Here is a 23,036-nt window from a genome sequence, read left to right on the forward strand (position 1 = left end):
TGTTCTTTTTTAAATTATTTATTCCCTCCAGCCACCTTACAAATGTATGAAGACAAAATCTCACTTGAGAGTGAAAAAGGAGTGAATGCCCCTATGTGTGACAAGGCTGCTGAGGAGGTAGAGAATGGAAGGGGGCATAGAGGTTCCTAAGTGGCAAGTTCGATGCCAAGACACTAATTTTCTAAGAAAGAGGCAAACTCAAACAGTGATTTCCCACACATAGTTGAGCTACTGTGATCTGATCTGTGCAGTAGAACTCCAGGCAGAAGCTCTGCACTCTGATGGGGTTTTTGTATGTGGAGTATTCCTTCATATGTTCTTTAAACCTTTCCAGCTTCAGCCCCAGTTACAGAAATCCCCCAGCTCCTCTTGTCTGAACAAACCCAGACCCCTCAGCCTGTTCCTGTACATCATGTGCTGTAGGCCCCTGATGGCCTTTCCAAGGCTTCTCCAATCTGTTGCGCTCCCCTCCTGTCCAAGCTACGCTGATCTTCACCAGACACCTGCTACTTATCTCATAGGGTTTAAGCTGACACTGGCTAGTTTCATAGAGCAGATGATGTGAACGAACTAGGTTGACAAACTGGAAATACAACTCTACAGAGCAGCACAGTATTGCTGCAGTCAGCGGTAATTGTGAGCAGGAAGGACTGCAGGTCAGTTACCCCAGCCTGATGGTCTCCATCTGTATAAACCCTCAGCAGGCTTACTTCAATGTTTGTTCAGCAATGTTTGTTCCCTGAGTTCTTCTGACCACTGGGTTGCTGTTTGAATCCCTTGTCCTACTGGTTGCTCGCTCTGTGCTCCACCAGGGTGAAGCATCCCTCTTTAAAGGGACAGCCTCAGGCCTAGACGCTACTCAAATCCTATTTATACACTTGTGCTAAGGGCATTCTTCTACTTCAGTGAAACTTGTGAAAATCAGGCTGGACTACAAGGTGTTGAGGTAGCTGAAAGGAGGACCTCCCCCTGGCAATGGTGACAGTAGCTGGGTTTTACTAGCTGATAAGTGTATGCATTCTTGTTGAGCCAAGTAGTGCCTTGAGGGCAGACACAGAGCTGGTGTAACAGATAAGCATGTGAGAGACTGACAAAGGTCCTTGTTTGTGTGCAACATGACTGTGTTCAAAAGAGAAGTGTTGTTATTCTGCAGAGTATGCAACACTTTGGGATCTGTCTTTTACAAGTGAAACTGGTTCCTAGAGAGCCTTTCATCCTGTGCCATCGTGTCTATAGTGCCCGAGGCTCAAGGGCTTCATGTTTATTCCTCATTCTGTAATAGTGTCTTTGCCATGCTGGGAGGACATGAGTGAAGCATCTGCTTGCATCTTGGCCTCCTACCAAAGCCCATAACCAACTCCAAGGCCTGCAAGACAAGAAAGAATTAAAGCTCACTTTTTAATGTAGACTGATTATTTGGGGGTAATTTCACATAGCAAAATTTGAACAGATTGTAAAATCCAGGAAAGAGGTGCAGCACACAGCTGCTGAGTAAACTGGTGGATTTTAAAATACCACAGCTTCTCATGGCAGGTAAACACTGCTGATTTAGACAAGAGCTGACATTTACCAAGGATGGTGGAAGGAGATGCCCAGCCTCCAAGGAAAAGCCGGTCTTGATATGAAAGGGAAGAAAGGAAGGATGGTAAGTAAAGACTGCAGTCACTTTCAGACTTTGAAAAGGACTTTGAAAAGGTAGGACTTTGCTCAGGCCTAGTCCAAGGTGATACATCTGGGCAAGAGACTCTTGTGCATGAGTTACTTGGCTTCAGAAAGATGAGGCTTCTTGAGACTAGAATAGAGGAAGCCTGAGGAGAAACATAGCAATAGCAGAGAGGCAGGAACTAATCAGATCTTCATGTCTGTGGTGAAGATAAACAGACAGAGCAGATCTCAGTTGCAGTTTCAGGGAGCTTCCTAGGGAAAATCCCCCAACACTGTGAATAGAAAGGCCCTCTAATAGATTTTGTCCAGAGGGCAGGGAAGCTTCTGATGTTGGTAGTCTTTCAGAGTAAGAGAGGTAAGTAACTGTTATGTGTGCAGCACGATGGGGACTGACCCAGGGAACAAACGTGGACAAGCTGGCCTTCATTATGGTACATGACCGAGCAGCAGAAAAACACACTTGTGCAGGCGCAGTGTCCAACTGGAAGCAATTTCCCACAAAGGTCCTTTGCTGCAGCCTTGGCCAACATGTCAAGAATAATAGAGGTAAACTTGATCCCTTGTTGGCTAAGTAAGCTGGGCTTGGTGATGCTGGAAGTCTTGCCAGCCCCTGTTTTTCTGCATTATCCTGGGCTGCATCAAAAGGAGCGTGACCAGCAAGTCAAAGGAGGTGATCCTGCCCCTTTACTCTGCTCTCGTGAGACCTCCCGTGGAGTATTGTGTGCAGTTCTGGTGTCCTCAACATAAAAAGACATGGAACTGTTGGAACAAGTCCAGAGGAGGGCCACGAGGATGATCAGGGGACTGGAGCACCTCCCGTGTGAAGAGAGGCTGAGAAAGTTGGGGCTGTTCATCCTGGAGAAGAGAAGGCTGCGTGCAGACCTCATAGCAGCCTTCCAGTATCTGAAGGGGGCCTATAGGGATGCTGGAGAGGGACTCTTCACTAGGAGCTGTAGCAGCAGGACAAGGGGTAACAGGTTAAAACTTAAATAGGGGAAGTTTGGATTGGATATAAGGAAGAAGTTCTTTACAGTGAGGGTGGTGAGGCACTGTAACAGGTTGCTCAAGGAAGCTGTGAATGCTCCATCTCTGGCGGTGTTCAAGGCCAGGTTGGACAGCGCCTTGGGTGAGATGGTTTATTGTGAGGTGTCCCTGCCCATGGCAGGGGGGTTGGAACTTGATGATCTTAAGGTCCTTTCCAACCCAAACTATTCTATGATTCTATGATTTCCAGGTGAGCAGCACAAGCAAAGGGTCACTGTCATGGTCATTCATTTGTGACCTGTGCTAGCACAGTAATAGCAAACAAGGTTTTCCTTCCCCTCTACTGCTTGATTCACCCAGCAGGTTTGTCTTCCGTAGACTTGGAATCAGACCACAAGGTGCTGTCAATAGCTATCCCCATGGAGTTCTGTGAACCAAAAAAAAACAAACCCTCTATCCTGGATAAGGTAGAAATCAATGAATTTGTGCAAGTATGGTGTGGTCTGGTGCTTCTGACAGAGGCCACATGCTGTGTGTCCCAGAGGTCCCATCCAGCCTGCTGCATCTATACAGGACACCCGCTTTCCAGCTCTAATGGATTCAGTCTTTGCCTACAAGCATGACAATTAATTTCACTCTAGCTAAAGAAGTTCAAACTACAGTGGATTGGAATTAGAGGCCAAAACCTTGTGCAAGACCTTATTGGCCTAACCCAGAAAAACTTCTGAATTTTTTTTCTTTTTCTTGTTCTGATCAGCTCTGAGCTTTCCTTTCTTCCTAAGGCACTACCAGAACTGGGAGGCAGTATCTCTGCAATATGCTTACTGAGCTCTGTTCCATGCTGACATTAAGATCGGGCTTTGCTCTGAGAGGTTTTGTTTTCTTGTGAGTTACTGACCTTGGTACTCCAGTTACTCATTTAGCAGCTACCCCAGAACCCTGCAGAGAAATGGGTGGGAGTCAGCTCAGAGGATGGCAATGGCAGGTCATTGCTGGACAATGTGGCTTCTTCCTGTTGTCCTTGTTTTCCTTCAGATGGTGCAGACAGGCCCAGCCTTTGCTTTAACTTGGCTTTGTGATGCTTTGCCTAAACCACACAGGTAATTATTTGCCATTATTTGTGCTTTGTGGACAAGGATGACATGAGTGAAAACCTGGTAGCCTTGCTTTCTCACCTGCCTTGCTCCCATTGGTATGCTGCAGTGCAGTAATATCCAGGGCTTAATCACTTGGAGAATACCATTTTGGACCGAAATAATTGTGTTAATGTAAAATTTGGGGTCAATATCCAGGACTTTCAAACTGACAGCACAAATGATGTGCTATTCTTCATAACCTTAAGAGTTGAGATAAATAATCCTTACTGACCATTCATAATCTGTTGGGTGAAAAAATGAACCCTACAATGTTTAACAGTGCAGAGGAGAAAGAGAGCCCTACACCATCACCCACTGTGTTTGTCTAAGTTACAACACAAACATCACAACTCTAGTTGAGGAAGTGTCCCACCTGTCTTTTAGGTTGGACCCTGAGAAGCTTCTCTAAGGAATGTGTGAATCATACTGCAGACATGATGCATGCTTTGTTGTTTAATTTTGTTGTAAAATAGTTTGGTGATTAAAGAGGGCTTGTTGGAGACAACTGAACAAACACCTGAGCCATCCACAGTACAAGGGTTGGGAGCTGGAGGAAGATTTTGATATCCCAAGGGTGAGGTGCTTATCCCAGGGAAAGGTACTCAGTGGGGCACGGGGTGCCCCAAGAGTCTTCAGAAGGTTTCAAGAAAATTTTTCTCATACAAACATGTAGAAAGCAATTTTGAGTGCACTCATCTATGGTTTATTTTCATCAACAGACTAGAAGTGGCTGACAACTTTTCCTCCAGTGAGGAGGAAAGAAACTGCTAAGTTGCACTATTCATCAACAGTTCACATCAATGTCCTCCAAGGATAGGATAACAGGCTGGGTAGCTGTGAAAGATGCAGTATATGTCAGGTGTCTCCATTAATGGAGGCTTCTAACATTATTTTATATAACACTTTTGTTTAAACAGGAGGAGAAAAACTGGTCTGGATGAAACTACTGTAAGTTTGGTGCACAGCTGTTTGATAAATGGTGCAAAATTTTTGAAAGATTATATGGAATAAAAGAAGGACGTCACAAAGGCAAGACTGAGGACCTCTGATACTTGGTATTTTCCACAGTGACATGCAATGCAGAAGACAGTGTTTACTCACTGCATTTATAGCTCATTCCAGACTGAAAGGACTACCCTAGGTCAAGATGAGAGTTCAAGACAACCTTGTGAAACTGGAACAGTGGCCCAACATAAATAGGAGGCAATTCAGTAAATACAAAACAAAACTTCACCCGTGGCCACACAGCACACAACCGATTAAATTTGTAAAATATGAAATGAAAGCAAGAAGTGTTCTCTATTTTCACAAGGATCAACAGCTTGGACATGAAGTAATGGGATCCTATCTCTCTGAGGGACTTTCAGGTTAGATGTTAGGAAACACTTTCAAACATTATAAGCCTAGTTAAAGAGCTCCTAGTTAAGGAGCAGATTAAGCTACACAGGTGAGCTGTGGAATCTCATTGTGAATCTGTAGGAACAGGTTAGATAGCATCTGTTGGTACCAGTCTACCTCTCCTTGCTCTCACAGGGTTAGTGCCAGGAAGTGCTCTCCCATTCTGCCTGTGATCTTGCAATGTCAGGGACCGAGCTAAGGTGAGTAGCATGAGCTATATACTGATGGACAATGAAGGGACGCAAGGGTCTACCAAGAGTCAAATACTTTATTTGTTACTGGTACTTTAGTTGTTCCTAATTTCAGCCTCTTACCCACACCCATGTTCATCTTTGCCTTAGTACAATGGCTATTCTGGTGAGTACAGATCATCCCTTGCTTTGCCTTCAAAGGGGTGGTAGTTACAGCTGGGAAACACAGCTTAAGATGTAAAATAATAGTGATCTACCTAATGTTAACAGCTTACCCTTTTTAAAATAATGATAGTTACAACCGTTGTTTTCACTAAGGCCTTCTGCAAGAATTGCACAGAAGTTCCCAAAATGGTGGGGTATTTGACTAACGTGGGCTAATGACTAATGCAAGCAAGCTATTATGAGCTTTTTTTTTTTTTTAATGTGCTTTTATGAAACCACCATGGATTTGTAACCTGCTTATACATTTGTCTCTTTTGCAGTCATACCAAATGCATGCAAAGTCAACTTGAGAACTGTGAGCAGCCCTGTGAAACTGAAGATGAAGGAGTCGTATGTTTCTGTGCTGCTGGCTATGCCCTGGCCAATGACAACAAAACCTGCACTCCTGTAGCTACAAAGCCACACTTAAAGTTCATCCATGGAGCACACAGCACATCTTGACCACATTTGGGAAGTGCTGGTGTTGCAGTGCCATTGTAACATAATGTTAACTCCATGCCTTTCACATGGCTTGCCTGAGGTGTTGCCAACAAATTTAATGAGATCTTAGCTAAAGGTTGTAGTTTAAGTAACATCAAATTGTGCAACTGTGAGTGATGTGCAGCAGCAAAATAAGCTCAGGGAAGTGTTCTCTGCAAGTGGGTGCATTCTCAGAGCGGACTGAAAACCCCTAGGTGCCTACCCTGATTTGAGACAGACTTCCCTGGTGTTAACAGTTTGTGTGGTCATTCCACTCTCCTGAGTGCTGTGTTTCTGCACAGGTTTCCTCCCATGAGGGGATAGGACAAGGGGTAATGACTTTAAACTGAAACAGGGCAGACTGAGACAAGATTGAGAGCTTAGATACAAGGAGCAAATTCTTTACTGTGAAGGTGGTGAGGCACTGGAGCAGGTTGCCCAGAGAAGCTGCGGCTGCCCCATCCCTGGAAGGTTCTATGGTCTCTCTAGATGCAAATTCTGTCATTTTCTGTTTCTGTGAATACATGGCTAAAACCAGCAATTGTTGTTAATATGTCATTTATTGAAATACATTCTTTACTTCCACTTTCATGGGGTTTTTTACCTTTTTTTCCCCTTTTTATCTTGATATCCTTTTCCCTACCAAAATTACAGCTGATAAAACTAGGTATGGAAGAGCCAGAGGATAGCAGAGCACATGCACAGACAACTCTGTATCCTTTCAGCTCCTAGCTACAGTTTCAGTGATGTCTGAAGGAGCTTAGTAAGGTGTTTAATTTTGCCCTGAGATGAGCAATATCCTGATCCCCTGTGAAAAATGCAGAAAAATTGCTTTGGAGTCTGTGCCATTTGGATGAGAAATTTATTATTTTTTCCATACACTTTCTCTGATGATAGCATCTTCCAATTGCCCTAACCTGAGCTTCAGGATAAAAATGGGTAAAGATGGCTCACAGAGAAACCTAAACAGAGGATTTTTCAGGCAAACTCCTAGCATGCTGACACAGTCTGAAGTGGGCAACAAGAAGATAAAGTGTTTGGACTTTACCTGGAATTCAGACTTTTTAATGCCATTTCCTGTTCCTCTTCCTTTCTGACTGATTTTCCCCTCTGAGATAATAGGGCGGCAGCCCTGCAGCTGCATCCAGATGTTGTGATTTAAGGTGTTCTTGTGACTTGTCAGTCACTTCCTCTGCAACAGATTCAGCAGGAGGGAAGCCCTAACCCAACCTCAGCAGCGCTAGTGTAAAGCCAGCACCTGAGAGCTTCCACCCACAGCCCAGATGGATGTAACTGGGTGGTGGAAGTAGCTTCTGCCATAAACCTGACTCCCAAGTCGTGGGAGACAGGGACTGTGGATTTGTGTAACTGCTACACTGCTGGACTGCTTTTGGAAGTTGACTTCTGCATTTATGACATATGACATGATGTATGCCTTGGTATGTGTCTTGAGTGAGAACTGCAATTCTCTGTTAAATTAAGCAGCTGGAATAAGTGCCCCTGCTGACAGAATTTGCTCTTATCTGTTGCTGAACATCTGAGTAGGTTGATGATGTTTCATGCCTGGCAATGCAAAATGAGAGGAAAGGATGGAGAACCTCAGACGACTGATTCCTCTGAACCCATGTTAAGCTCAAGACAGGAATCAAAGTTCCTTGGAGGCTTCCATGCCTTCTGTAATTGGTTATTATACCCATTTTGAGGGTTTTTAAAGGGCTGCCAAAACAACAAGCAAGTAGAAAACCAGAACAATGCTGTCAATGAAACCTTTACCATAAAGTTTTGGGCTTCATTACAATATTCCCAATGGTAATTCTTATGATATACAACCATGGAAGAGAAGAATCTTGCCCCTTTCATTTTTAGAGCAACATAGTCAAACAGACTTAAACAGGAAACAGATATTTATTGTCTTCCAAAAGTTAACATTCTGCACAGAAAAATTTATGAGTCTTTAGTGTTTCTCAATTTGTATGAAGAAGTCTTTTTGGGAATTAAGTGCACAGACAATTGGAGTTTCGGCAAACAATTTTTGCATTACTGTTGTAGGCTGAGTACAATTTTTGTAACTCAGAAACCCATTTTTTAGTGCCTAGAATTTGTGCTAAGCTACTTTTTCATGAATGACAGTAATAATAAATTTGAGGTTTCAAATATGGAGCAGTCTCAGGCTAGTATCTACATGATGTCACAAGTTATTGCAAACATCTGAATGAGGCATCTGGAATCCTTCAAGGTTTGGCCAATACAGGAAATTGCATAAAGGTGTGATGTCAGATCAGTTTAGCTACATCACCTCAACCTTACTTGCCCGCATACTTTCCATGTTTATACTTGGCTTCTATCTTATACAAACTACTCTAGGCCGAGCCAAGCTTAAAGAAATTACCCATTCAACGAAGCTTAAGGTGTGTTTCACTGTCAGTCAAGAGATAAGATGAGGTAGTGAATAAAAACAAGAGGATAAGACAAACTATGCAGAGTTCAGTGTCTTGCGTATGGGGGCTTAGAACACAGGACAGTTTCTTATTTCTGTAGTAAAGGGCAACATAAAAAAGCACTTGCCAACAAGACCCTGTAAGTCTTTGGTTAACGCAATGAGCTTCAGAAAGTGTAAAATACTCCTTCAAAATTACCCACACACAAAACCCTTCATCGTACCTGTCTACTTGTAGAACAGCCTGCAAAGAGAGAGAAGAAAGATAAAGCACAAAAACATATGTATAGAGAAATCTCTAGCTAAGATTCAAGCAATTTTCTTAAAGTGGACATTTTCATACATATTTTCTGTCAAAGGCATCCTTCATTCAGAGGTGGTGAGAGTTAAAATGAGCTGTAGCTACCACATCAGGAAACTTGTGAAGACAAACCTTTTTTCCTGGCTCAAAGCAGAATTTGTGCATTCAGTTATTTTACCAACAGGCTTTGGTTGCCATGTTTTAAACAAAATTAGCTAATATTGTAATAGTGCTGATCCTGCTTGAGTTTCTTGTGTCACTTTAGTCTTGGCCACAAACAGGAACTTAAGACTATTTTTCTGATACCTCTACACTGCAACCCAAGTGACAGGGAAGGGGTCCTGTGGTTCATCCATTTCTACATCCCGCATCTGCAACCCTAATTCTCACCTAGCTTCCCCCTCTCAGCATTGGCTTGATGCTGAAATGGAGGCACATCGTCATAGAATCATAGAATGGTTTGGGTTGGAAGGGACCTTAAATATCATCTAGTTTCAACACCTTCCACTAGACGAGGTTGCTCAAAGCCCCATCCAACCTGGCCTTAAACACTGCCAGGGATGGGTCAGACATCAGGTGTCTTTCTTTTTTTTCTGCCAGTCTGTCAGGAGCCTTACACAACTTTGTGGCTCATCTCAAATCTTTGTGGTGAATGCAGCACCCATCCACAGGAGAGAATCAGAGCTCCTGGGGTTACATTCTTTCCCCTTGCTTCCCCAGAATTTCCTGCAATCTGTAACCAACCCAGATGGACAGTGTTGATGCTCCTCTGAACAGCTGCAAGTTCCTCCAGCCTTTAGAAATGGTGATGCACTTTTGATTTGGCCAGAAAATCTCTTTTTCTTTCTGCAGGTGAACAGAGCTGGCCAGGTGTTTAGCTGGATTGTAACCCATTTTAACTGCACTAAGCATTAATTCTTTGCAGAGTATGTGCTTCCTCTCTGCTGGCTGAGCAATGTTCAGCTGACATTTTTGTAACTTCTGAACACACAAAGCCCCATGCTGCTTATAAGAATACCTGCTGATAATTGTCCTTTGTACAAAGAGAGAGTATATGAGTATGTAAATGGTTTAGTGTGTGTCACTCGTTGCTAGCTCTTGGCCAAGACTACAAGTGATTAGAATCACCTGTTTTGGACTGGATGGTGTCTAGTCAGGGCTGAGGGATGCAATTCTATTTTGTTTTTCACAAACAGTTGTCTGCAAGGGAATGTTTCTTCTTTAATTTGAAAAATCTCTCCCTTGTTCCTGAACCCGCTGCTTTCACTTCCATATTCTTTATGCAACGAATAGCATAAAGCTCCACAATGTATTTGTCCCAAAAGTAAGCCCTCTGACAGATGAATTACTGGGTTAAGGCACATAAATCCTGGCCTTCCCCCTTTCCCTCTCTTTGGAGACAACAGCTATTGCTGTGATTTACCTGCAGCTTCTCCAGGGCTTTTCCCTATGGGAAGGGAGAGAACAGCTGGGCAGGGGGCAGCTGGTCTGGGCCCTCTCTTCTGACTTAGGCAAAGCAATGGTGCTTTGGGGATTCACTGATACTGAGGGCACTGGACACTTTTTGGCTATAGTCTGTCAGGCAAGTGACTTGCATGGAAAATGATGATGTGGAGAACAAGGAGGTGATTTATTGTAGCTATGGGAGGCCTAGAAAAAGGGATGAGAAAGCAATGGGGTTCAGCAGCATTTTGTCTGCTGCCCTGTGTCATATGGGGGCCAGGTTGGACTGGGCTTTGAGCAACCTGGTCTAGTGGAAGGTGTCTCTGCCCATGGCTGGAGACATGGAAGCAGATGATCTTTAAGGTCCCTCCCAACCCAAACCATTCTACAATTCTATCCGTGACAGGCATTGACCAGGGTGGGCTGCAGCAGGGCTGAAAGCACATCAGTTATTCCGTCAGTCATGCTGGCTGCTACCTCCTCACCCTGCCAGCCAGGACTCTGGGTGACCAGGAGCAAGGATACAGCACAGAGGAAGCCAGCAGTGTTTTGAGGATTATGTCACAGATAAAATAGGGCAGAAGAGGAGGCAGAAGCAAGAAACTCACCATGTCCATCTGGAGCACAGATGGCTCAGACCAGAGGGGCTTGGGGGCTCCTGATATCACCTCACTTCCAGCAAACTGAGCTTTGCCATGTCACTAGCTACTAACTTACACATCTCTATGCATGTCAGAGAAAATACATCCTTCTGTTTTCTTCTGCCTCCATGCTCCCAGAGCTGTGGTCTGGCAACAGGATGGGGTGCAAAGTACAAGGCAACACCGGAGGGGTCTGCTCCTCATGAGTCCCTCCTCATTCTCCCAGCTCTGCAGCAACAAGAAGCTGTGGGCTTTCCCTTCTGCAGGGTTCTCAGCTGCCCATCGAGAGCTGACACAAAGACAAGAGGCTGCAGAGAGGCCAAGGCGGAGGAGAGGGGAGGCTGGAGCTGATCATAGAATCATAGAATCATAGAACAGTTAGGGTTGGAAAGGACCTTAAGATCATCTAGTTCCAACCCCACTGCCATGGGCAGGGATACCTCACACTAAACCATGTCACCCAAGGCCCTGTCCAACCTGGCCTTGAACACTGCCAGGGATGGAGCATTCACAGCTTCCCTGGGCAACCCATTCCAGTGCTTCACCACCCTTACAGTAAAGAACTTCTCCCTTATATCCAATCTAAACTTCCCCTGTTTAAGTTTTAACCCATTACCCCTTGTCCTATCACTGTAGTTCCTAGTGAAGAGTCCCTCCCCAGCATCCTTGTAGGCCCCCCGTCAGATACTGGAAGGCTGCTATGAGGTCTGCACGCAGCCTTCTCTTCTCCAGGCTGAACAGCCCCAACTTTCTCAGCCTATCTTCATATGGGAGGTGCTCCAGTCCCCTGATCATCCTCGTGGCCCTCCTCTGGACTTGTTCCAACAGTTCTATGTCCTTCTTATGTTGAGGACCACACAGCTTGGTGTCATTGGCAAACTTGTTGAGGGTGCACTCAATCCCACTGTCCATGTCAGTGACAAAGATGTTGAACAAGACTGGTCCCAACACCGATCCCTGAGGGACACCACTCGTTACTGGTCTCCAGCCATTGACCACAACTCTTTGCATGTGGCCATCCAGCCAGTTCTTTATCCACCGAGTGGTCCATCCATCAAATTGATGTCTCTCCAATTTAGAGACAAGGATGTCGTGTGGAACAGTGTTGAACGCTTTGCACAAGTCCAGGTAGATGACTTCAACTGCTCTACCCCTGTCCATCAGTTCTGTAGCCCTATCATAGAAGGCCACCAAATTGGTCAGGCAGGATTTCCCCTTAGTGAAGCCATGCTGGCTGTCACCAAGCACCTTGTTGATTTTCATGTCCCTTAGCATGATTTCCAGAGGAATCTGCTTGAAGATTTTGCCAGGCACAGAGGTGAGACTGACTGGTCTGTAATTCCCCGGGTCATCCATTTTCCCCTTCTTGAAAATGGGGGTTATATTTCCCTTTTTCCAGTCATCAGGAACTTCACCTGACTGCCATGATTTTTTGATACCGCCTCTCAAGAGCTGTGTTGGGTGTTAGTGCTTGCAAATAAATTTGTAATCAGTAAGGTACCCACGCACTGTCCCTTCAAATATAAACAAAAATTTTAGAACCAAACCAAAAATCTTTGAATAGACTCTCAAAAGAGTATTTATGCATGTAAATGAAAATCATGCAATCTCTAAGATTCAGAAGCTGTACACCAAATGACAGGTGATTCCTTTTGACTCATCATTTCCCATATATATTCTTAGCTCACCAAACAAATTTAATCTGATACATTCAGCATTAACGGCTGTTTCTTGCTAAACCTACTTTAGCTACCCCTCTAACACATACTTCTGTGATCCTGTGAGCCTGCGCCTCCCACCATGGGGCAGGCACACCGCAGTCCACTTCAAAGCATTTTCAGTGTCCACAATGCACAACTAACTTCTGTGGGCATGTGCCTCTCAGCAGGACACCCCCAGGGAGAAATGTGGCTGCAAGCCCAGCCATCAGCTTTCAGTATTTGCTTAGTGCAGAGGTGATGTTTTCTGGAAAATAATTGCTGTCCCCTTTTGCTAGCTGAGGGTTGTGTTTCCAAATAGCATGTGACAGGAGTTACTCAGGACAGCTGCCCTCAGTCACCCGTGCTGCAGCAGGGCTGATGGCCAGCCAGTGTCCACAGCACGAAGTGGGTGACATTGGTATGTTCCCATCACATCCCCATCACTGCCCAGGGAGCTGGTCTGCAAACCTGCTTCCGCTGTCTTGCCGCACTGCTGAGGTGGGGAGACTTCCATGGGAACCACTTGCTAATGTAGGACCAACTAATTCAGTTACTCCATCCTGAGAAACTGCAGATGTTGTATTTGACACCACATGCAGGCTTCATGCTGGAAGGAGTTACCCTTCAAGCAGGAGGCAATCCTTAAGCCAGCCTACAGGAAATAGGGTGCAGGACTCCTTAATGAAACACGTCTCCATGTGTACACTGTGGTAGTTAAAGGGATAGAATAAGAAATCCCACTTACTCTTCATAAAGACGTGAGGAAAGGACTGCCCTTTTTTCGAACCCTCTCTTTGTGTGATTTTCCATAGTAATACAAAAATCAAAATGTAAAGCCTGTTGCATTGGTATCAATACAGAAAAAGCAAAGTCAGTGCCATAACGTGAGTACACTGTGGACTGTTCCCAAGGACGCAGCTGCTCAATCAAGGAATATAATTTAAAAGAAAAAAAACACAGAGTAAGAAAACAATGACCTTGTAAACGAAGACCTGGTGAGAATACAGCTCCTGAAGCTCTGTGTTGTTAATATTGACCTCATCTGAACAATTATCTTATTCCTACAAGAGTTCTTGATTGAGATAGGTTTGTGAAAATAAATAAATAAATCCGCAGGTCTACATTTTTATGCTGGTTTCTGTGAAGTCCTGTGCTGACATCAAGTGGTGACTAACTTTTCATTGCGAAGGGAGCCTGACTTATGATACTGCATATGGACAGCGTGATATTTGTTATCACGGGAAGGGAAAGGTGAGTACACAGGCCACAGAGGGACTACAGCAACAGCCTCACTGGCAGGTGATCCCATGGGGATGGACAGCCCATGGAGTATGGAAAAGCAATGAAGCCATTGTGCAAGGCAAAGAGGGTAAGCTGAGCCTCTGCAGCAGCGCCGGGGCACACGAGGTGCTGGCTGAGCCTCCCCAGCAGCCACCAGATGTGAGCCCTGGCAACAGCCCCCCTTTTAATGAGCTAAGAAATGCCTGGCTGGGACAGGTTCAATGGGGTCTGGTGGCCTCAGGGGAGTGAGGAGGGCATGGAGAACTCATTTACTAAAGAAAGCATGACACTCAGTTAACCAAAAAGGACAGGAGGCTCTATTAATTAGTTCTGCAGAAATATCAAAGAGGGAAAGATAAATATGCACAGCTATGAACTGGCTGTGAATAAAATCAAGCTTCATATTAGGAGGGTTTTAACTTGGAGTAAACTTCTGGAACAACATCCCTGTGGAGACTGTGCAGGAAAACCCTCCCACAATGCACTTTTAATGAGGAAGTTAATTATTTGCTGAAGGCATTAGGGTCCATGATATGAACTGTAACATCAGCCACGGGTTAGCAGAGGCTGGCCTTGGCAAGGCATGCGGTCTGCTTCTCTCACCCTCATCAGCAATCACTGAAGCTGGTTTCAAAAGCTGCAATTGATGGCAAAAGAAGGTTTATATGCGGATTTCCTGGTGAATGCTCAGATCAATTATACTTTGTTAAAAGAACTGCATACTCAAATAATAGCTGGGAATGTATGACATGAAAACACAGAATGGTCTCTATGTTTCCAACTTGGATTGAAGAAACCCACCACTTTTTCTCTCATTGGTTGGTGCTCTGACTGTAGAAACGGTTTCCTGCTCTTTCCAGGAGCCTTCCAGTGCTGGGAGCCAAAAAGCACCCTGCACCACCATTGCTATTGCACGCTGTTGTGGTTTAACACCAGCTGGCAATTAAGTACCACTCGGCTATTCGCTTTCCAGTGGGATGAGAGAGGATGAGAGTCAGGAAAAAGGTAAAAACCATGGGTTGAGATAAGGACAGTTTATTAACTAAAATAAGGTGTAATATAATATAATGGGAATAACGAGAGAGGTATAAAACAAACAAAAAAAAAGCAATAAAGAAGAGTGGTGCACAGTACAATTGCTCACCAGCCGATACCCAGCCCGACCTGAGCAGCAATTGGTCCCTTTTGGGTAACTACCTCCGGTTTCTATACTGGGCATGACATGCTGTGGTATGGAGTACCCCTTTGGCTACTTTGGGTCAGATGTCCTGTCTCTGCTTCCTCCCGGCTTCCTGTGCCCCTCCTCACTGACAGAGCATGAGAGACTGAAAAGTCTTTGACTTAGGGCAAGCACTACTTAAGAACAACTAAAACATCAGTGTGCTACCAACATTGTTCTCAGACTGAAGGCAAAACACTGTACCAGATACTAGGAAGAAAAATAACTCCACCCCAGCCACAACCAGATGTATGCCAATGGGTTATTCCTTCCTCTCATCCTTGGCCAGGCAGGAGTCTGGCCCTGCCTGTTGCGTATAAGGCTCTGATCCTCTCTGTACTTACACCTCCTATCACAGGCTCTGTGTGTCCATATATGGCCAGGATCCTGAAGTCAGGAAGAGTTTCCCATGCTTTCCTTCATGGCTGAGCAGTACAAACCTAACAGTGAAAAAGAAAAATGCCATATCTGTTCAGATACATCTCTAGGGGAGAAATCCCTTGGTTGCTTGGTTGCTCCAAAAGCTGATGGGATTTGACTGGAGCACCTCAGCCTTGGTAGATGTTTTCTGGGGACAGTATACGAAAGATCAAAGCCATCAAATTGTTCCCTGTGGTCATCATCCAGCTTGTACTTTGATATGGTACAAAGTACATTCTTACTGTTGATCTCTTGCTGTTTTATGTTACGGGAAGTGATAGCTTGAGGGTGGGAGGAATACACAACTCTTGGAGCAGCTCTCCGCGGAGCTGTCAAACCTGCTCCACCTTCAGCCAGTGCACTTTGAGTAGGGGCAGGTTTGCTTTTGGTTTGTTTTTCCATGTTTTTCCATGCACTGACCTTGCAGCCAGGCTTTGCCCTGAGAGGTTTTGTTTTCTCATGAGCAGCTGGACTTTAAACTTCAACATCCCTCATGTAGCCATTTCCCCCAGACCTGCAGGAATGCAGGCAGGCAGCCATTAGGCTCAGAGGGTAGCAATGGCAAGGTGCTCTTGGACAATATTGTTTCTTCTCTCTGCCCTTTTCCTTCAGACAGAGCAGACAGGTATGGCCTTTGTTTTATTGTGGCTTTAATTCTGATTTGTGCTACTGCTGCTCTAAAAACACCAGTAATTTTGTACCTTGTATCATGTTTACTTTGTAGCACAGGCTGACACCACTGAAAACTGTTCCTTATTTTCCTTACATTTCTTCTGTTTATTTCATACAGCTAAGTAAAAATGGCAGTAGGTTACTGAGGCAGTATGATTTTGAAGTAACATCATTTACATCAGGCTAGTATTTTGTCTTCTCACTTTTAAAGAGTGTCCCAGATATTAAAGAGAATTTTGTGTTATATTTCTAGTTGCTGCTGAAATACAAATAAGAGTCCAGTAAAAGAGGCTGAGATATATGCTTGTTATAGCTTGAAGAAATTTATGTTTCTGTATTAATCCTCCATGGTTTGCCAAAAATAAGGAGGAGATGGGCAAGGAGGAAAAAGATGGTGACAGCGTAAGAAGGTCAAAACTGGTCCCTGGCAGCAGCAGAAGTGCTCTGCCAGTTATGCTGGATACACCAGGACCACTGCATGGCAGAAATGTGCGCTGGGGTATCAGATAAGGCTTTAAAATGTAAAATACAATCATGGAGCTTTTCATTTTTGATTTCTTAATATCATATGCAAGCCTGTTGCTCATCAGGTATCCTTCAAAAGCATCTGTATGCAGTTTCAAATAATTTTGTTATTGCTGTCACTTTTTCCACTTCTAATATTGATCATTTCAACCTTTGTGCCCAGCAGCATTGGGCCCCCAAACACTGTATAAAACACAAAAAAAACAAAACCAAAAACCAAACAGTCCTGCCCCAACGCATTTACTCTCCAGGCCCAGAACTAACGTGCTGACACACACAGCCACATACTGTTTAGTGTCAAAGGCAATAGGGTCCAGCATGGCTGCAGCTGTCTGGCTGCCAGGCAGATTTTGTTGTGGGTATCATTGCAAAGAGGAGTTTTAAGATCTGGTAACTTTCATGTCTTTGATCTCTTTAATCAAATAAAAAAGTTTATTGTGTCTTCCATGTAAAGGGTGGCATATGATAAAGCTCTTAACTTCGAGCACTGCTGAGGGGTAGCTTTTACTTATTTTCCTTAAGACAGATTTGATCGAGAACTTAACTATGTCATGGTTTTGCTTCTCAGCTGGTGAAAGGCACCAGTTGGAATCCATCATCATAAAGTAATACAAGTCATTCTCACTTCTATTGGTGAGTCTGAAAACCCCATCCAGTCGTACAAAACAGCCTCTGCCTTTACGGTAATACTTTTCCCCTTTCCCTGGCCGTGCCACAGCAACGCTGGTCTGTGTGTCTGGTGCAGGAAGGAAAGGTGCTGGGAAGGGCTTCAAACTCTCCCAGCTCTGGTGCAAGTCAGACACTCCCCAAAAGTAAAAGGTGACAGATCCCCAGGTGAGTTTGGGCTAAGAAAGCAAGGCTTTTTCAATATATGAGTTTAATAAGGCTGAAACCCTAACTCTTAAAAGAAAGGTAAAAGTATGCAAGGAAATGAATCAAAGTATTTACATCAGCATTTTGTCATACAATGTCCCAGTGTTTATATCAGCTGTTGACGCAAACACTGTTATCAAGAGACAGAGGCGTGCCAGTTCCTTACATTTGGAGGAGATCCTCCAAGGCAACTTGGAAAGGGAATGCTTTGAAGAGAGATGTACACATGAAGAAGCAAGAGAAGTGTTTGAAAATGATGAAATGCTTGTAAGTACTTTGTTTTCCTGTCTGCATAATAAAAATTACTGCCTTGGTCCTTTACTATCAAATACAGCCCCACTGCCTGCTTCATGAGAGGTCTTTGAACCTCAGCAGGTATAAAGCATGTGTCTTCAATGGTTAAAATGGAAATGCAAAGGTTAGCTCTGATGTTTTTCAAGTCCCCTCCTAAAAAATTATGCATCCTGGACCTTACGTTGAAAAATCTATGGCTGTTGTTTCATCCTGACCATGCACAGAAATACAGCTTTAGCATCCCTTAGGGACCAGGAGGCGCAAGGAGGTGTTGGCATGGAGGGAAACAAGGCATCGGTGATTAGTAGGACATATTGATAGAGGTTCACTTGGTTAGCAGATGCAAATCCTCTGATACAAGAGGTCCTCCTGACACACAGAGGTGGATGCTGTGCTCTATAACAGGAGCCTAGCCAGAGATTGTGTTTGCAGGGAAAGCAGAGGTGACAGCCATAGGCCTGCCCATGGGTGGTCCCTGTGCTCTGGGGAAGGTTGATTGCCGGGAGGTACAGGGAGTGGAGAGAGGTGTCCCTTTGGGGAAAGAAGCAGCAAAGCTGGCTGCAGTACCCATAGAAAAGCAGGACACATGGTGCTGGTAACCCACAGATCTGCTCTGCTGACCCCTCTACCTCTAGCAGCACCTGCTGGAGGCCAAGCAGGATGGGATGGGACAGGATGGGACAGGATGGATGGGGTCACTTCCCAGGCCGATGCACACTGAAGAGACAATGGCCAGCCATTTTTTCCAGGAAGCTGTACTTCTGAAGGATTCAGCTGTTCCTCTCTTGCCTATGAAGTTTCTTTTCCTTTATAGCTTCTTAAACAATACAATAAGCAGGATGCAAACCCCTCCCATCTTATTCAAATTTTGCTGGTAGTGCAGAATTTGTAGCTGTGCACATGTTAAACCACAGTATATATTCTCTCATATAACCTTTTTGGTTTATCAAAACATTTATGGAAGATTACACTATTTTTGAACTAAAATCTAACTTATTTTCCTTTTTTTTCCCCTCCCAGAAAATGTTTTGGGATGCCTACTATGGTAAGACAGTCGACAGTCTCGATTTCTCTCCTTCATAGCGCTGTCACACTATGAACATTCAGTCCAATGCTCATTTTCAGAGAGTTTTTAGCAGTTTATTCTACAAGGAACATCCAGTCACTATTTGTCATGTCTGTAGTAAAGCATGAGGAAAGGTTTTGATGTGAATGGATTTAAAAAATGGTAAACAAGAAAAAAACTTAAGACTGCAAAGTGTATAAAAGTTGAAAGTAAATTGATGTTATCATAGTAAATAGGCTATTTCCTGAACTTATGGCTTCTCTGAAACAGCCTGGGACCTGAGAAAGTCTTCTTTGCTGATACAATAGAGCAGCACAGCTCTATCAGCAAAACCTCCCTAATACAAACCTAGCACGCTTAAACCTGAGATAAAGAGGTGTTAAAAACTACTGGGGTGCCTGCAAACTCTGGATGCTGGCATTACATCGTCCATTGGCAGTTGACAAGACAAGAAACCAATCTGTAAAAGTTCTACAATGTGGTGGTAACTCATCCCTCTCCTGTGGTGTGGCTCCAGGTGGCAGGAGGTGCTCATCGAGCCCCTGCCAGCACAATGGTGTGTGTGAGGACAGCATCCGTGGGTACACCTGCACCTGTGCTGAGGGCTACGAGGGAGAGAACTGTGCTTTCGGTAAGGCATCACCCTCCTTCTAAGAAGCCCTATCTCCTCCTGTCTTAGGGGGTCCCTGGGAAATGTACGCAGCCCTCTGATTAGGGCCAGTTATCAGATTTTAGGTTAAAGCCCACCATTCTTGGCAGAACAGGGGTGATGCGTGCTGCCTGCTCACTAAAATGTTATGGCATCCCGAAGCTTTGCAGGCTGCCTCTTCCCCCTGAGCCTCCCTGCTCTGGGGTCCAAAGGTGGGTTCCAAAGGCAGCCCTGCCACTGCCACCTGCACCCCCCGGCTGCTTCTGCCAAGGTCCAGGCAGCGTGTGGCCTGAAGAAGCAGGGTTGCAGTGCCAGTGCCTGGGAAGCCACCCCTGTGACTCCAAGGTCACACATACCCACAAGGCAATCCCTCAGGACAGAGGGACTCCAGAACTGTTTTCAGTGGACATGTAAAAGGCGTAAAGCAAAACGGATGCTTTCTGGCACGTAAAACACCCTGGGCCAGACCCTACATTTTCACATCTGCCAGGTTCTACCTTCCAGCCCTTACATCAGTAGTTCTGCTGGCTCAGAGGTCCCCTGGGGTGGGAGACACCCTGGCTGGGGAAAGGCAGGGTCATTTTCTGTATAAGGGTGTTGACTATGACCAGCTTCTGAAGGAGCACCAAAGATGACACAGCTGGGACCAGTGCTGAGAACTGGGTCTGCTCAGCAGGAGCTACCTTATGTGAGGTTTGTCACTACTTCTCCACCTGTGAGCTAGATCCACCATTAAATGGCTATTCCTCCTACTGCTTTGTGCTGAAGCTGAAGCCTTTACTCAGCTATGGAAACTTGACCGACCATGTTACAAAGACAAGTAATACCCCCTTTCTTTTTTCTTGTCTTTGGTAGCTGCTAAGTTTCTTAGCACAAGTTTGAGAATAAGATCTAAGCATTTGATTTTGCTGCAAAGCAAAGCAGAAAGCTTAAGCCTTCTTCCTCAAGCAATACCTGCCTTCCTAACGTGCACAACAGTTCTCTCAGTTGCAAATGCTTAGTGTTTTGTTTAAGAGGGCAGAAAGAAAACCCATGGCATCCTTTCATGGGTTCACACAGAAGGCCTTGCTTGACCCTTAGCTAACACCTCCCAAAACTCAGAGGCACAGACAGTCTGGTGCAAGAAGGTGCTGGGTGAGCACAGTTTGCAAAGAGTCTGTGAATGCTGCAGGCTCAACTATCTCCAATTTCTGCTTAAACAATGTGGTGTGAAATACTACCAAGAATACTCCAGCTGAACAGTTCCCGATGTTTTTCCCTGACTTGTTCTGTTTAGCTAAAAATGAATGTCACCACCAAGCAAAGGAAGGATGTCACCACTTCTGCTACCCAGGAAGTAATTCCTACTATTGTTCCTGTGCTGACAGCTATGAGCTCGGGAAGGACAAAAAACAGTGCATTGCATTAGGTAGGTGTGAGCATGGAAGTACAGGAGGCACATGCTCAGTGCTGTGGTGGGCAGACATCCATCCGGTATCCAGATGTGATCAGCCTGCTTTGAGACTGAAGTAACGAGCGAATTACCTGCCAAACTGCACAAAAGAAGGAGGAACGTAGGGAACACCACCCAAATGCCAGAACAGTGGTAAAAGAAGCAATCTTTGATCTGAACATTTAAAGATGAGTCCACAGAGAGGACTTGCATTACCCTACATATCACTCACTGGGCCAGGTTTTCTACCTGGTAAAGAGCAACTCTGCTAAAGTGCAGTCTGTTTGGGAATGAGGCTGAACTGATTCTGATCAGGCACTTGATGATGGGCAACATCTGCTGCCATATTCATTAGCTTGGACCAGTAGCACTCTTAATTTTTTCAGGCTCATACTAGGTATCTCATGCAATCTCATCCCCTTATAAACTAAGTCTACTACAAACAGTAGTAAACTTAAACCTGTCTATTTTAGCAAGTAGGGCACACATTGTCTCAAAATGATACAGCATGAGGTGTCGATTTTCTTTAATTCATTTCTAGATCAATGTGCATGTGGCAGACTTCAAGACACTGATAATGTGATACATGGAACCAGGAAGAAAAGTGATGAGCAGTTTCCCTGGCAGGTATTTCTAGCAATTCATGAATCCCAACACTCAACCTCACATGAACAGCGCTCTCTGTTGTCCACTTGCATTTTCTTAGGTCCTGCTGCTGAACTCCGAAGGGAAGGGCTTCTGTGGAGGAGTGCTGCTAAAAAGTAACTTTGTGTTGACTACAGCAGAGTGTGCTCTTTTGCACAGCCATTTCGAAGTCAGGGTTGGCACTGGTAGGTGATCCAACACATTTTCTCCTGTTGCAGCACATTCTAGCATTGATAATCTCAATTTAAAAAAAAGCTTACTAAAATTTCTGCTGTATAAAAATATTAAATGTGATGACAGCTGATTTGTTTCCTTTAAGAATCTGAGTGAAGTATCTTGAGCTAGAACTACAGCTGCTCCATACTCCCCCTTTAAGTCAAGCAGTGAGGCAACTACCTCTTGAATGCAATTCAGAACTCAGACAAATGAGAGGGATTTAGAGGTGGCTTTTATTTCATGCCAAAACTTACTTCTCTTGTTGGGATTCTGTCCTTTCTGCTGAAATTATGCATGATTCTACACAGCATTAAAAAGCTGTCAGGGTATCACCACCAGTTTACTGCAGTGGTTTCAAGGAAGAACACCTTTGGTTTCTCTGCTGCATGTATTTCTTGGTCAGTCTGCATGCAGTCTTCAGATCTCACAAATTATTCCTGAGTGCAATGAAATGTCATTGCTTCACAGGGTCTAATGGAACAAGTGGAATTGAGAAGATAATGCAAGTTCATGAGAAACACATACACATCCGCTATGATGAAGACACTGGTGAGAACAATATTGCATTACTACAACTCCAGGAGCATGTTGAGTGCAACAACCATCAGCTGCCTGTATGCAGCCCTGAAAGAGACTTTGCAGAACACATTTTAATTCCAAAACTGCCTGGTACAGTCAGTGGCTGGAGAACGGAAGGTGATGAACTTCATGGTGATAAGTTACAGGTTTCATACCTTCCTGCTGAGGACTGCAAACAAAGACTCAACATAAGCCTCACAAACAGGCAGTTTTGTGGACACCTTCAGGAGGCTGTAGACAAACAACTGGCTGGAGGAAGCTTTTTGGTTACCAAGTATAAGGACACTTGGTTTCTGACTGGTATCCTGGGATCTTGGCCACTTGAACACACTGATTGGGAAACATTTCTATTCACTAACACTGCAAGGTATATGATATGGTTTAAACAAAAAATGAACTAAGACACAAACACAACCAACCCTTCAGCACCAAACTCCCTCCAATCACTGCAAGGAAACATCTGGACGGAGCCAGGATGCCCATTTGACTCTCTATCACTATTTGCAGCAATGGAAGTTGCAATGATGCTATGTAACTCCAATTCACAGAGAAAAGCCCATCTGTCTTTCCTCCTTCAGCTGACAC

At 44.5% G+C, this 23,036-nt stretch overlaps 1 protein-coding gene across 1 annotated transcript; it reads left to right on the forward strand.

Moving 5' to 3' along the window:
- The first annotated feature begins 15,937 nt into the window (after nucleotides 1–15,937).
- Nucleotides 15,938–23,027, forward strand: PROZ (protein Z, vitamin K dependent plasma glycoprotein). The gene is made up of 8 exons (XM_057422348.1): nucleotides 15,938–16,125; nucleotides 17,674–17,837; nucleotides 18,885–18,909; nucleotides 19,448–19,561; nucleotides 20,856–20,987; nucleotides 21,553–21,638; nucleotides 21,718–21,841; nucleotides 22,341–23,027. The coding sequence occupies exons 1-8, from the start codon at nucleotides 16,059–16,061 to the stop codon at nucleotides 22,850–22,852; spliced, it is 1,224 nt and encodes a 407-aa protein (XP_057278331.1). The 5' UTR covers nucleotides 15,938–16,058; the 3' UTR covers nucleotides 22,853–23,027.
- Nucleotides 23,028–23,036: the final 9 nt, after the last annotated feature.

Source organism: Pezoporus wallicus, unplaced genomic scaffold (assembly GCF_028554395.1).
Source record: "Pezoporus wallicus isolate ANWC-B61680 ecotype Strahan unplaced genomic scaffold, APGP_CSIRO_Pwel_v1 contig_5785, whole genome shotgun sequence".
Taxonomy (NCBI): Eukaryota; Metazoa; Chordata; class Aves; order Psittaciformes; family Psittacidae; genus Pezoporus; species Pezoporus wallicus.